We start from the raw sequence: 16,717 nt of genomic DNA, 5'->3' as shown, positions 1-16,717 counted from the left end.
AAGGGTAATTAAAAAAGAGCCTAGATGTAATATTTTAAGAAATTATAAAGAAAAAAAAAACTGCCTCAGTACCTTAAATTCAAAAGGTAAAGTCAAAATTGAAAGGATCCACCAATCACCTGTTAGAAGAAATCCCTAAATGAAAACTTTCAGGATGATTGTAGCCAAATTTCAGAGCTCCCAGATCAAGGAAAAAAATATTAGAAGCAATCAGAAAGAAATAATTCAAATACTGTAGAATCATAGTCAGAATTACACAAGGTTTAGTGACTGAGACATTAAAGGAGCACAGGGTAGGAATATGTTTTCCAGAATGCAAAGAAGCTAGGATTACAACCAAGAATAACATTTCATATAACCTATACTATTTCAGGAGGGAAAGGAGGAATATTTAGTGAAATAGTATATTTGCAAGCAACTCGCTGAAAAGATCAGAGATGAATAGAAATTTTGACTCTCAAACATAATGTGCAAGAGAAGCAAAAATGGCAAATATAGAAGAAATCATAAGAAACTCAATAAGGGTAAACTATTAGACATTTCTATATGAGATGATGATACTTGCAACTTTCTAAGAAGTTACTTTATTGTTATTAGGGAAGTTAAAAATAGTTTACATAGATAGAGGGTATATATATATATATATATATATATATATATATATATATATTTAAGTTTTTTTAATTAACTAATTTAAAATATTTTTCTATAGTTACAAGAATCATATTCTTTCCCTCCTCTCCTCCTACCCCTCTCCCATTGTAGCAGTCCTCACCAATGTATGGACAAGGGAAATAATTAAAATGTAAAGATTGTCTTGGGAGAGCACATGCTCAGTCCTGCGCATGGCAAGTAAAGCATTTGACCCTTGATCCCAGCATCCACCAGGTTTAGGTGCGAACCCAGGTTTCTTTGTGCTCACCTGGCGGCAATCCACTGTGTATTCATCCAGATGTATTGTGTACATTTGCATCTCAATGACAATAAATAGTGGCATCCACAGAAAGCCAGCCCTTACCTTATCACCTCTCACCTGTCTCTGTCTTTCCTAGAGCTTAGCCTCTGGCCAAGCTCAGCTTTAATTTTCTCTCTCTCTCTCTCTCTCTCTCTCTCTCTCTCTCTCTCTCTCTCTCTCTCTCTCTCTCTCTCTCTCTCTCTCTCTTTCTCTCTCTCTCTCAAGACCTTTTCTTATTAACCTCCTATCCTCAAGCTGGAATGGTCTGGGTTTAGAGTACCAACTCTAAAGGACCGTGGTTTTCCTCTCAGCTAATCTCAATACTCCTTGTAACCACGTGTTGTTAATTTAAAGCTACTTAACATTTTCATGTCCTTGTGAGAGTTAAGTAGCTGGGCTTGTTCTGTGAAGCTCAATTGTTATAAATATTGTGTGTGTCTCTGCCTTCTTCTTATCCATCTCCTTGGCTCCAGTCCTTCCCCCAAGGTCAACTTTCTATCTTTCCTTTCATGGGAGGGCTGCAGGCCAGCCCCCCCTACACCCATAGCCAAAGAGCAATTCCACTGGGTTTTACATGTGTCATTGATCAAGACCTATTTCCATATTATTAGTATTTACATTAGAGTGATTGTTTAGAGTCTACATCCCCAATCATATCTCTATTTAACCATGTGATCATGCAGTTGTTTTTCTTCTGTATTTCTACTCCCACAGTTCTTTCTCTGGATGTGGATAGTGTTCTTTCTCATAAGTCCCTCAGAATAGACAGAGGATATATATGAGAATGATTTATATTGCTGTTATCTTACCAAAAAATGAAAGGTTAAGAAAGAGGGATGACCTAGGGAAAAGACAAAGGGAATGCTAGAATAGGGAAATTTTTCTTACATAAAAGATAATTCAAGAAAGAGCTTTTATATTGGAGAAGAAAATATAGGGATTGAAAGAAATGTTTAAACTTAATTTTCATCAGAATTGATTCAAAGAGGAAAGTATACATGCACACACATTTATATACTCAATAGGGAAATAGGAGGTTAAGAGAATAAGAGAAAAGTGGCAGGCAATGGTAAAGGGGAGAGCAGATAAAGGGAGACAGTGGTTTTAAATAGTCTTAGTGAGATATGATAAGGGATGAGTTAGGATGACAGCTATGTGATTGAAGAGATATATGCAAGAGACATAGACTTGGAAACAAAATTTGGAAAATTATTGGATATGTGTGATGAGTTAGAATGAGAAGATAAGGATAGAGTTCTGATTCTAGTTCATAGAAATTTTGGAAGGATGGTGGTACATGTGAAAGAAATAGAGTTCAGAAAAATGATGGTTTTGGGGGAAAGATAATCAATTCTGTTTGGGATATGCCATTGGGACATCTAGTCCCTTATGTCTAATAGACAGTTAGCTTAGGAGCTTAGGAGAGAGCCTAGGGATGAAGATATAGAACTTAGAGTCATCTGAATAAGATGATAATTGAACCATGGGAGTTGACAAGATCACCAATTGAGAAAATATAGAGAAATAATAGAAGAGGGAGAGTTAGAGTACATGACATGAATTATAAAACATCAAAGAATACTAAGAAAGAGTAGTCAAATAGGTAAGAGAAGAACCAGGAAAGAGCAATGTTGTGAAAATCCAGAGTACACAGGAGAAGATGGTGAAGACTTTCAAATGCTACAGAGAAGTTAAGAACCTGATCAGGTTCCTTCCACAAATCTCCAGGTGTTCTTTTCTTTTCTTTCTTTTTTTTTTTAACAAATATAAGACTGACTTTGATAATTTCTACCTCAGACACTATAGAGTTTTAGGCAGCAATAGCACCTCAAGAGATTTATAATGAAAACTTCATTTTGAAGAAAATGCTCATTTTATAGTTGAAGAAAGGGGTTGAGTGAATTACAGGGGGGGAAAGGAGAATTAAGATCACCATTTTTTCGCAAAGATCTTTTGACTTTGCTACCCTGAGAGAATTAAACAGTAGGACTGTATTTCTAGAATTAAAAAGTTAGCATTTCACATTGCTGGTGGAGTTGTGAATTGATCCAACTATTCTGGAGGGCAATTTGGAACTATGCCCAAAGGGTGATAAAAGACTGTCTTCCCTTTGATCCAGCCATAGCACTGCTGGGTGTGTACCCCAAAGAGATGATAAGGAAAAAGACTTGTACAAGAATATTCATAGCTGCACTCTTTGTGGTGGCCGAAAACTGGAAAATGAGGGGATGCCCTTCAATTGGAGAATGGCTGAACAAATTGTGGTATATGTTGGTGATGGAATACTATTGTGCTAAAAGGAATAATAAAGTGGAGGAATTCCATGGAGACTGGAACAACCTTCAGGAAGTAATGCAGAGTGAGAGGAGCAGAACCAGAACATTGTACACAGAGACTGACACATTGTGGAACAAGAGAATGTAATGGACTTCTCCAATAATGGCTTTACAATGTCCCTGAACAACCTGCAGTGATCTTCAAGGAAAAAAAAAAAACAAACTATCCTCAAGCAGAGGACAAACTAAGGGAGTAAAAACACCGAGGAAAAGCAACTACTTGACTACAGAGGTTGAGGGGACATGATTGAGGAGAGACGCTAAATGAGCACCTTAATGCAAATACCAACAACTAGGAAATGGGAATGTGATACCCAGAGGAATCACCTATCAGCTAGGGAAGGGGTGGTGGGAATGGGGTCAGGGGGAGGAAAAGAAAATGATCTGTTTCCAATGAACAATGTATGAAAATGACCAAATAAAATAATGTTTTTTAAAAAAAGTTAGCATTTCAGTATAATAATGATTAGAGGTGACTTAGGCTGCAATTTCCTTCACAGTTGAAAAATGTGATTAATTGTCTATTTTGTTCATTCTTACAAAATGAACAAGTAATTTAACTACTCACATTGATCTTTATTTAGCCCAGAAATTTAAAGACAAAAATGAGCAAATGATTATAGAAAAAGAAGTTTCTTCAGTATATTAAATCATCCACTTAATAATGGGATTGAACACAAAGCTAACTGTCTAATGAGAAAGATGTTGCTATGATAGTATTTAATGTGGAAATGTCAAAACATACTCCTTGATTACCTTAGAACCTTAAAAGAAAGAATGAGGAAAATGAACCATTAGAAGTTAGAGGGGTGACTACCATGCTTGAGGAGGTAGAAGGAGGTAGACAATTACTTTGAATTTCTACTACATGAATAAGCATAATCAAACCAAAATATCAGAATAGTGGTCATGTCTGAAAAGGAATGCCTTATTTTTAGTTTGAAAATATCTTTCCTCCTTTTTGAAGGAACATAGGAATAAGATTATATGTTTTGTGTGAAACTGCCCATCTTCTCAGAACCATGATGTCCTGATTTAAAGAATCATTCAATTAAGTTTGACTAGAGTGCTACAGCATCTACGTATAAGAAAAGGTTAAACCTCAGATTTGACTCCTACTCAGCATTTCTTACAACAAATGGTATTCAAGTTCTTCAATTCACATGTCTTTGGATTTTATAAGTATGACTGAACTTGCCAACTTTTTTTCTCAAAAACAATCCTTTGTCCTCTACTCCCTTAATTTCAGTGCTTCTAAATACCTGCTTAAAATCATGGAGTGTTCCTTTCATGTGTAAGAATGAGAAAAGTTCTGTAAATTTCTAATTAAAGGCAGTAGATCTGCTTTCCTTAACAATCTCAACAATACATCTAAAAGTTTTAAGGAAACATGAAATAAAGAGTTTAAACAACTTAATCTCAGAAAATGAAATAAATTAGCCATTAAGAAACTATAAAAGTGAATTCGGGGAAGATCCTGGTACAGATAGATTTACAAGTGAATCCCATCTATTCTATCAATTCTATTAAGTATTTTGAAATCAATTAATACTTATGTTATGCAAATTATCAAAAATTGAAAAAAACATTTTATATTATATCAACTTTCTGTGCATTGACTTTTCCACTTAAACCTCCTTCATGCACAAGTGTTTTTGTGCACACTCATCTATACACAATAGATAAAAATGCACAAAGACAATCGAAATCCTCGGTTACCGAGAGACTACTACTATGACTACTACTACTTTATAGGATATAGTCTCTATGCCAGTACCAAAGTTAGAGAAGTAAAGACCAAAATAAGGAATAAATATTAATTTGGATTTTTACCAGGAATGCTAGGATGAATTCAAATTAACAAAACAATTAGCATAATTAATTATATTTTAAAAACCCAAAATACATGATCATATTAACATATATATTTATTTAAACTAAAAATTCTACCAAAAAAGTATAGAAGGGTTACATTTTAATATAAAAAGGTTTTTATTTACAACAAAAAGCTATTATAATTTGTAATGGGGAAACAGTAGGCACTTGTACAATAAATGAAAGACAAACACAAGGATGCCATCTTTCTTCACTTTTTGAAATAATTTTAGAAATACTCATAAAAGCAGTAAGTCAAGAGAAAGAAACAATAGGCATAAACATGGACAAAGAGGATATTAAATTATGTTTTTCTAATAACCTGATGAAAAACTTAGAAAATCACATTAATCAAGAAAAAAAAAAACTAACTTAACGAATAGCTTCAGTGAACAATCAGGATATAGATTTCCTCCAAATAAAAAGCATTACTATAGAGTATTTTTTTTAATTCATAGGAAAATAATTAAAAAGGAAATTTATTCAAAATAACTGTAAAATGCATAAAATATATGGGAATCAACTTGTTGAAGCATATTGAGGATATAAACAATTTAAAACACTTTAAAGAAATAAAGATTTGATTAAATAACTGAAGGAATATTTATTTCTCATGACTGATCTGGCTAGAATAATAAAAAATAATGCTCTCCAGAACCACTTAAATGCATCCCAACCAAACTATCAGTTTGAAAGTACTTTATAGAACTGCAAAAATGATAACAAAGTAATGTAGAGAATCAAAAATTCAGTATTGTCAAGGTAAAGCATGAGTCTTTTCTGATCTCATGTTGTATTTTTAAACCAGCAAACATCAAAACTCATTTGGAAATGATTTAAGAGTCAGAAAAAAATCTAAATCCATGATCAAATGTTAGATTAAGCCAGAAAGATGATTATTTCAGAATTAATTACTTATTTGACAGGAACTTTGGAAGCTAAAGAGCTATTTGGCAGAAATTAGATTTAGAGAACTATGTCTTATACTACATACTACAGTAAGTCTGAATCAATATGAAACCTAAATAGCAAAAGCCACATCAGGAAAATTAGAAGAGTTTGATGTCAATAGGTATGGCAAAAAATTCTTCATCAGACAAAGGATATGAATAACTGATAAAAGGTAATATAGTCATTTCAGTTACATGAAATTAAAAGTTTTTGGACAAACAAAATTGATGCCTCTAAGGCAAGCTGTTGATCAGGAAATTAGTTTTTATGAAATATGTAAGGGCCTAGTTTCCAAAATACAGAACTAACTCAAATTTGTAAGACAAAGATCAATTTCCTAGTGGAAAAGTAGTCAAAAGACAGAAACCATTTTCAAAAGGATTATAAGCATTTAATAATAAAGTCTTATGAAAGATTGTTTTAAATCACTAATAATGAAAGAAATAGGAATGAAAACATCTCTGAAATTTCAGCTTGGACTCAAAATTAGCAAGAATGACAAAAAGTGGACATAGTCAATTATGGAAGGGATATAGGAATATAGATACTTTGTTGGTGGTGCAATGAATTATTCTCAGCATACCAGAAAGTAATTTAGAATTATACTAAAAAAGTAACTAAAATTTCCATCTCCCTTCATTCATAGATCTTGTATATGCCAGGCATATACAAGAATGATAAATATAACAGGAAAAGGTCCAGTATACCCCAAAATATTCATACCAACATTTTTTAGGAAAGCAAAGGACAAAATATAAAGCAGATTCCCCTTTGTTTGGGGATTGACTAAAATGTTGTGGATTATAAATACAATGGAATATTTTTGGCATAAAAATAATAAAAATGAATCATTCAGGGAATTATGTTTTTTATTTATATGACCTGTTGCAATAAGTTAGAATCATTAAAATTATGCATGATAACAGAAATGTATGTGGAAAGGGGGGAAAAAAACTTGAAAGTGAGTGCTACTTATTTTACAACCAAAGAAAGAGATGAGAAAATACATCTCCATACTTTACTTACAAAGATGGGGACGATGACTATGGAACCCAGCATTTATCTTCATATTTGGTTAATGGGATGGTTTGTTTCCTAATAGTCTCTTTTTTGTTTTTATTCTTTATTACAGGTGAGAGGCAAGGAAGACTATGGGTAAGGATTGGAACATGATGAGAAATAAAAATATTGGGGGAAAAAAGATACCAATAAGATTTTCCAAATGAAAAATCTGGGTAAACTTGAATGAATAAATGTGTAAAAGAAAACAATAAACAATTTAGGAAATGTCTATTCATTTGATTTTACCTCATCTAGGTTTAAAGAAGTTAATGCACTTGCAGTTTTTACTCTTTCTGCTTGAATATCTTCATCTTCGCCTTCTGGTTCTTCTGGGTTTGGAAAAGCTTCACTACTTCTTAAAGATATTCTACAGAGAACAGCAATAAAGATCAATCAACCAAACAAAAAAACTTTTATTAAGCATAAACCAAGCTATAAACCAAGCATTATGGTAGGTAACAGTCATGCAGACAAAAATTACAGTTCTAGCCCTCAGGAAGTTTGTATTCTATAGGAGGAAACAACATGTATACATATACATATATACTCTTGTCAATCAATCAATAGACTTATCAATCTATCTAATAAATATAAAGTCACTTTTTGATGGGAGATAAAGCACCAGAAACTATGGGGAAGGGGATCAGGAAAAAGTTTCATGCATGAGGTGACTTTGAGGTGCACTCTGAAGGAAACTAAAGTTTTAAAGAGACAACTAACTAATGGGAAGTCATAGAGACAAGAAAGAAAGTGTCATGTACAATCAGTTTGATTAGATAATAAAGGGGATGGGCAGGTAGTGATATATAATAAGATGGAAAAGCCAATGCTCTAAAAGCCAACAAGCAAGGTTGTAAAGGACTTTAAATGACAAAAATAAAACTATGTATTTGATCCTGCTACACCTATTTTTTAGGAGAGTCAAATAGTTCTCTGTTTCAGGGAAACTTATTTTAGCAGCTATGTAGAGGATAGATTTTCATGTGAAAAGCTAATATTAAGAAAAATGTAGTCCCAATTAATTGCTCCTTTGATTGAAAAGAAGTTGAAAAGCCTCTCTTCCCTCCCTTATTAACCCTATGCAAACCAGTTTCCATTCGTAGCTATCCAATTTCTATTAGTGGCACCACAGTATGCTTCTAATTTCCTAAAATATCTCGAATCATCTTTAATTTTCTTTTTCCCTCATCCTCTACCCTAATGTTCTCAAAAACTGGAGCCATGATATGACCTCATGAGATGTATGATCAAACAACTGGGATGTGGGAAGATGGGTGGCATTTCTTCCTTTTGTAAAAGTTAAAATTAAATCTTAATAGTCTCCAACACACACACCAATAGAACAAACAGTTCCTCTAATACAATCCAACTTTACCTCCACTCCAGCCCTTTGCCACTGTGCAGCTTCTCAACCTTTCCCTCTTTAGTCCCTCAGGTGAATTATAATCTAACTGCTTTCAACATGCAAAGAATCATTTGCTCAAGTGCTATTTAGAAAATCCATGCTCTCCCCAGTGAATCCATACCATTCTTCCCAGATCTCATGTTGTGGCTATAGTGATCTCTCTTCAGAATGCAAGGTCTCATTGGTGAGGCAGTAATGAATCAGCAAGAGTCTCATTTTCCCTCTTTTGTTTTTGGTGGGACAAGGAGAGTTATAAGTCTCATTCCATTATCATTTTCCCCAAGCCCACTCTTCTTCCTAACTTCCCTATTTCTATCAAGAACATCTGTTTCAGTTAAAGAAATCAAAACTATTAATAAGCACATGAAAAAGTGTTCTAAATCTCTGATAATCAGAGACATTCAAATAAAAACAACTCTGAGGTATCACCTCACATCTAGCAGATTGGCTAACATGACAGCAAAGGAAAGGAATGAATACTGGAGGGAATATGGCAAAGTTGGGACATTAATTCATTGCTGGTGGAGTTGTGAATTGATCCAACCATTCTGGAGGGCAATTTGGAACTATGCCCCATTGACTTTTCCAATTTCTGCCTTAGAGTTGGTTCTAAGAAAAAGGTAAGTGCTCTAAAAAAGAAGTAAAATATTCAGACATAATTAGGAAATTTAAGTATATCCAAAAGCTCAAAAGTTTAAAGAGCCCTCCCATTCTAATCAATCATCCACATACTTGCCAAAGTGAATTTTTTAAAACTTTGCCTACTTTTTGACCCAGCCATAGCACTGCTGGGTATGTACCCCAAAGAGATAATAAGGAAAAAGACTTGTACAAGAATAGTCATAGCTGCACTCTTTGTGGTGGCCGAAAACTGGAAAATGAGGGGATGCCCTTCAATTGGGGAATGGCTGAACATATTGTGGTACATGTTGATGATGGAATACTATTGTGCTAAAAGAAATAATAAAGTGGAGGAATTCCATGGAGACTGGAACAACCTCCAGGAAGTGATGCAGAGCAAAAGGAGCAGAACCAGGAGAACATTGTACACAGAGACTGATACACTGTGCTACAATCAATGTAATGGACTTCTCCATTAGTGTCAATGCAATGTCCACAAGCAGAGGATAAACTGTGGGAGTAAAAACACTGAGAAAAGGCAACTGCTTGACTACAGAGGCCGAGGGGATATGATTGGGGATGTAGACTCTAAATGAACATCCTAGTCCAAATACCAACAACCTGGAAATGAGTTTGGATCAAGGACACATGTGATACCCAGTGGAATTGCTCATCAGCTATGGGAGGGGTGGCAGGAGGGGAGGGAGGAAAAGAAATCATGTTTGTATCCAATGAATAATGTTTGAAATTGACCAAATAAAAATGTCTAGATTTTTTTTAAAAAGAACATCTCTGTATTTCTAGTCATGTAGATTCATAACTTCACTGACATTTATGACTCCTCACTTATATTTTCATATAATCAGTTAAAAAATCTTGTTTTGAAACAATATCTCCATTCTAGCTCAAGCTTTCATTTTGTCATTGTTCAATTGTTCAATGTGTTTACTGGCTCATTTTACAGATGAAGAACTGTGGCAAATAGAGTTAAGTGATTGGCTCAGTGTCACACAGCTAGTAAGTGTCTCAGGGAAGATCTGAACTCTAAAAAAGAAGAATCTTAATGACTCCAAGCCCAGCACTCTATCCACTGAGTCATTCAGCTAGCTGTCTTAGGACTTCATTAAATCTCACTTAAATGTACTGCAACTGCCTCCTATTAGGCTGCCCAGTTTTAAGAGCCCTCCCATTCTAATCAATCATCCACATACTTGCCAAAGTGAATTTTTTAAAAAGATCATTTCTATCACATCGCCACTCCAACACATAGATATCCTCATTAAAATCCAGGAACAATCATTATTTCTTCAAACATCAAATACAAATTCCCCTACTTTTATTGTTTAAAGACCTTTGCAAGATGGTCCCAACCTACCTTTCTAGTCTTAGTATGCACCATTACCCTTGCTTAACCCTACTGTTAAGCTAAACTGACCGTCTTGATGTTTCTCACACACATATTAAAAATAATTAACACGAGGGGCAACTAGGTGGCTAAGACAGGCTTAGAGATGGAAAATCCTGGGTTCAAATATGACCTCACTCACTTCCCAGCTATGGGACCCTGACCAAGTCATTTAACCCCATTGACTTTTCCAATCTTCTGCCTTAGAGTTGGTTCTAAGAAAAAGGTAAGTGCTCTAAAAAAGAAGTAAAATATTCAGACATAATTAGGAAATTTAAGTATATCCAAATAAAGAACAAAGAGTAGATCTTTGTGCAAACTATTTAATAATTTGAATTCAAAGATGATTTAATTTTATTCTTTTCATTGCTGTGTTGTGAACATCTAAACAGAGAGAAATATTATGTTCATTGACTATTGCAACCTATTTATGGATCATTATGATGTTTATATGTCAATTAAAATTATCTTTAAAAATTATTCACCTGCTTGGCTGGCTACCCAGATAAAATTAACTGAGTAATTACTAACTATGATTAATTAAATGTCTTCTATATCCTCTAGCACAAGCATAGGAATTAAAAATAAAACTAATGAAGCTTATTCAATCACATTGCTTGAAAAACAAAATATACTATTAATAAATTTTAAATGAAAAAAACTTATTTCACCTGTACTTCATACTATTTTTTTCTATTTTATGGGTTTACAATTCACATGATATATTGATACCTATATATAATTTATATGGGGAATGCTCAAAAACTTTTCCCAAAAGGAGAAGGCTTATCTCAAAACTGCAGAGACTATTGATCTACACCAGCAGTTCCTTGTCTTTGGCACTGAAGTTGCAATGGATTCCCATATGGTAGAGGTTTTACTTCTAGTATTTATAGATTAAGGAAATGATTTTGGGGGAATAAGGAGGATATCCAGACACACAGTTTCATCAGTGTGGAGAATATGTAGTGTGGAAATTCCCTCTACTGGCACACATTGGTAAATGCATCTATGATTTATAATCTGAATAAATTGCCTGAGAGGCCTAAATTAAGTGACTCAATTTGACCTGGCCAACTATCACTAGTATATATTCAAAGCAGGATTTGATCCATAGTTTTCCTTCCTCTTTGGCTGATCCCTATCTACTACACCATGCTGCCTTTCAGAAAATGCATGATGACATGACAAAAACCTCTATGAATTCAGTACTACTTCTACCTGAGTTTATATTTTTAATAATCTACAAATCAACATTTTAAGTAAAGTCATAAATATGTTGACATTATTTCCTTTTTCTATAGGGAGAAAAGTTATTCCATGAGATGGCTCTTTAAATATAAATCTCAGTATGTTTCTCACCAGTTGGGAGCCATTGTTTTTTATACCTAATATACTCAAGTGTGTGTATGTGTGCATATATGAATATATACACATCTGTACATAGTGTGAACTTTAGATTACTCCACCCTACTTAGTCTAACAAAATCAGGAATGTCTACATCCATACTTAAGGATTAAGTATCTAGGAGGATGGCCTGTGATAGACATGTGCTAGCAAATGACAAATCAGAAACAGCTGACAGACCTCTGGGCTGTCCTAAGTCAAGCTTAAGCTACCATTGGTACAGGTGAGTGCAGGAAAGTAATGTAAAACCCTCTATATATTTCACGTCACTTCCTCTCTCCTGCCTCTGGCAGCAGAGAGGTGGCTGGCAGCAGCTTGCCCAGCGTGCTAAGCATTCCGGCATCTTGGCATGGCAGCAGCTATTGTCCAGTTTGGTGATGAGTTTTCCTTAATACTATACTGGGAGAAGCTGAGTAGCCTAGTTCAGGTGAGGCATCTTACTAAGCTCTATCAGAGTTTAGGCTGATTCTTTCTCCTTTACCTTCCAAACACTACCCTCTTAGAAAGCCACTAATCTTCAGAGACCTCATGGCGGAGGACTTTGAACTTCCCCTGGCACAGGCCAAGCGGGAGAAATCCTACACCCTTTCTCTCTCCCTTCTCCTTAATTCCTTTCCTCTATATTAATTAAACCACTATAAATTTACTAACTGACTTGGGTATTTTATTTGGGATATTCCCTGGTGACCAAAATTAATTTAGATTAGATCACAACCCTAAAATTATCCTTACAATAGCTATATATTTGTGTCATATATGTAGCTATATATGGCTTTGCATATGAGAAAACTATATAGAGGTACATATATCTTCATATGAATGGTGCTCGCTTACTATAACCACATATATCAAGATATAAATGTATATGACATTATGTAGAGCTTTATTTAGTCATGTATGCTTTATGTGTGTGTGCACATATGTATCTTTATATGTATAGTTTAAAACTTCACTAATAGTTTTGGGATAACTTTATACATATACATATTTTATCTATTGAAATATTTCTCAGTTGAATCTTTTTCTTTGAAAAGAGGAAAAAAAGACTAATGTGGTCAACTTTTCTATAATCTGTCTCAAAAAATGTTCATTTACCTTCTTTGCAGTGGCCATTTTCCTGAAAGGGTTACTTAAAATCTTTTTCTCTTCCTGCTCAAGTCCTTGAGTCAAATTTTACTATTTCTATGAAACAGTTTTTTTGATTCTACTGACTTGAACTCTGACTAGTCACAGTACCATACACTTTAGGATTTAACTCTTCTGTTTTTATTGATGAATTTTGTTTACTTCATTAGATTTAAGTTCTTCAAGTGCATGAACCATTCCTTATTTTTCTTTTAAATACAATATGCTACCTTGAATAGGGCTTATAATAGGCCTCCAAAAATATTTTAATTGAATTATTTGTGTTTGGTGTTATAATCTCAAACATTCAATATTTAAATTAATGTAAATTTATATATTTTCTTGCTACCTAAAAACAGGATCCTTTCTCATTGATTTCTTTCCATATTTCATTTCCAGAAACCGAAGAACAAAAACCAAAATGATGAAGTGAAGGTAAGGCTAGAAGGAAAGAAAGATAATCACCATTAATTATAGTACAACAAAGATGAACATATATTTACAAAATTAATTGTGGGTTTTCCTCCACCAATGCAGAAAGCAACTTATTTTAGATTTTCTTAGAGAAGTACATTATGCATAAACAATTTTCATAATGAGTTTCTCTGAATTTAGCAAAACTAGACCTAAAAAGAAAAAACAATCTCATAATTAAGGTCTTTCACAGAGCTTTTGTTTCAAAGACCTGGCATCCCAGAATTAAGGTTTTCTCCAAGCTAAAGTGGGATATTACAATATAACTTTAAGACAAAATAAATTGAAAAATAAGAATGCTTTGTCTTTTACAAAAGTATATATATATATATATATATATACATACATATACATAGCACATATATTATAGCAAATCTCAAATTTAGAACACAACACATATCTACATGGATTTAAAATCATTTGCAAAAAGTTTATGTTTTACATAGTTAAAATAAAACCAAATTATTTTTAATCAATGTAATTACCATCCTCCCATGAATACATATCCCAATAGAAAATTCTTCTTACTATTAAGAGCACTAAGAGGCTGCTTTGACTGATTCCATTTATTTCATCTTCATAGTGATCAGGATTTTGAGAATAACTATAGGAGAGCTGTGAAAATTAAAAAATAGCTGAATGGAAGTTCATTTGTTGATAATTTTGTTAATTTGTTAAATTAACAAAAAAAAAAATACAGCAAACATCCCAGCCCTTATTCTACTTAAATCTCTGTGCTCTGGGAAAAAGGCATTCTCTACAAGTGGAGGAAATCATTTTCTCTATGATATGCTTTATTTTCTCAGTGAATCTATTTGACTATTAGTTTCAATCTCTCTCTCCCTCCTCTAACTTTCCCTCTATTTCCCCCTCCTCTCCTTCCTTCCCTTCTTTCTGTCATTCCTTTATTCATTCCTTTCTTCCCATTGAATCTGACATTACAAATTTTCTTTTGAAATTATGAGGAAAGTGAGGCTATCCCTGACAAAAATTGTGGAATAGGTGAGGTTTGTCTTTATTGTTTCTACTCTCCCTTTTCTGTGTCCTTTTCTACCTTCATGGTGCCACTTCCTATCTAAATTATTAGTGCCATTATTCTCCTATTAGATATGATCTCAGAAAATAATTTGATAAATTCATGCACACTTCTATCAATCTCTTGGGATCCCCCATTTATCATTATCAAACTTCCCTTTATATCAAATTTCTTCCTCTCACAATACCATCTCCTTTATACTCATTGAAAACTGACTTCCAGCACCACTACCTCATTGGATTTATATTCTCTCTTCTCCATGGATTCACTGGTCCAGAAGAAAGAATAGCCATACTCTAAACTCCTTATCATTACTTAAAAAACTTTCCCTGCTTCAGCAACTTTTCCTCCTTTAAGATTTTAATTAAATCACCCTAAGAATATGGAAGTGACACTTATTTATGAGCAACTTTCATTTTTCTTTTTTTCCCCCAAGGAATTCAATACTAGGTAAACAGTCTTCCTATCTACTTCAAACCAAGCCCATAGAGTTATAATTTCAAAGCACATGCCAATATTCTTCACTAACATCCTGCCATCTCAGTTCATCAACTTTCTTGATTCCTACAACACAAATCTGCACCCAATCTCAGCCACATACAGCAATGATCATAGCATTTTCTAAACATCACCCATAAGTATTCCAGTTCCAGGATCTACAACTCTGAAATTTCTTCATCTGACAATATCCACCTGTATTTCCACCTCTCCTTTTGCTTGATTCCTCCTATCCCTATTTTTATACTTGCCAGGAACTCAAGTAATTCTCACTACTCTCCTGATCCATTATTCTTGGTCTGATCTCACGTTATTAGATCCTATGCAATCTTGACCTTGAAGTCAATCAATTCAATTATATGCTGTCATTTAGTCTCAAATCTTTGGTTCCTACCTATATGATTCCTTCTTCCCTATCTCACCTTTAAGAGATAATCATTTATGTTATGTTCTCTGACTGTGGATATTCTCTAAGGCTTTGTCCTGTGTCCGATTCTCTTTACTCTCTCAGTCTCTCTTGGTGACTTCCCATGGATTCGATTATCTCTAGCAGATGATTTTTCTTTCCTTTTTTTATTTGGAAAATTATATTTAATTAATTAATTTAGAATATTTTTCCATGGTTACAAGATTCATGTTCTTTCCCTCCCCTCCCTACTCCCATTGCTGATGTGCAATTCCACTGGAAAGATGCTTTTTCACACTAATATATGTATCAAGTCATGATCTATCTCCTGAGATTTACACACAAATTACCAGCTACTTACTGGACATTAACTACATGTCTTATTGGCATCTCAAGCTTGAGGCATTCTGAAAAAAAAACATTCATTATCTTACCTCCCTCCTTCAAACCACTCCTCCATATTTTATTTTCTGTTGTTAACACTATCACCATCCTTCCAGTCCCCCAGGTTTGATTCATTTTTAAGGATTTTTAAAAATAATATTTTCTTCCTCAATTAAATTTTTAAAAATTAATCTTTGTTCTTTTGAAATTTGAGCCAAATTCTCACCCTTTTTTCCCTTCCCTTCCCTCCCTGAGACAGCAAGTGATATGACATAGATTTTGTATTTTTAATTATGTAAAACATCTTTCTATATTAGTCATCTTGTGAAAGAGAACTAAAAAAGTGGTAAATAAATAAAGTGAAATCTTTTATATCTCAATTTGCATTCAGATTCTATCAGTTCTTTTTCTGGATGTCGTTTTTCATTATGAGTCTCTGAGGATTGCCTAGGCTCATTGTATCCATAACAAAGTAACAATTTTTAAGAACATTCACATATGACCAAATAATATTGCTATTACTGTATACAAAGTCCTCCTGGAGGTTTAAAACTCTAATCACCCTCAAGTCTTCACTTTCCTTTTCCTTTCATATTTAGCCAATAATCATTTCTTGTTCATTTTAATTCCCCAAACTCTCCTACATCAATTCTTCTTCACTGTCCATAGCTAGAAGAGATCCAAGTCAGCATCTAGGCCAATGCCTTCACTTTCAACAGAGTAGGAGTCCTGAAGAATTTAACTGACATGCCCAAAGTCATAGAGGTAGTAAGTAG

General features: G+C 33.8%; 1 protein-coding gene across 8 annotated transcripts in view; it reads right to left on the bottom strand.

The window, feature by feature from the left end:
• Positions 1 to 16,717, bottom strand: part of LOC100029087 (ATP-binding cassette sub-family A member 10) — a 142,161-nt gene that overhangs the window by 29,626 nt on the left and 95,818 nt on the right. For all 8 annotated transcript variants that reach the window (XM_056817227.1, XM_007482723.2, XM_056817226.1 and 5 more), the window contains 3 exons: positions 14,146 to 14,232; positions 13,493 to 13,584; positions 7,426 to 7,546 (listed from right to left, as the gene is read on the bottom strand). In XM_056817227.1, coding sequence (XP_056673205.1) covers positions 7,426 to 7,546; positions 13,493 to 13,584; positions 14,146 to 14,232 — 300 coding nt within the window. The remainder of the gene's footprint in view (positions 1 to 7,425; positions 7,547 to 13,492; positions 13,585 to 14,145; positions 14,233 to 16,717) is intronic.

The sequence above is a fragment of the Monodelphis domestica genome, chromosome 2 (genome assembly GCF_027887165.1).
Source record: "Monodelphis domestica isolate mMonDom1 chromosome 2, mMonDom1.pri, whole genome shotgun sequence".
Lineage (NCBI taxonomy): Eukaryota > Metazoa > Chordata > Mammalia > Didelphimorphia > Didelphidae > Monodelphis > Monodelphis domestica.
This window is presented reverse-complemented; position numbering and strand designations above follow the sequence as displayed.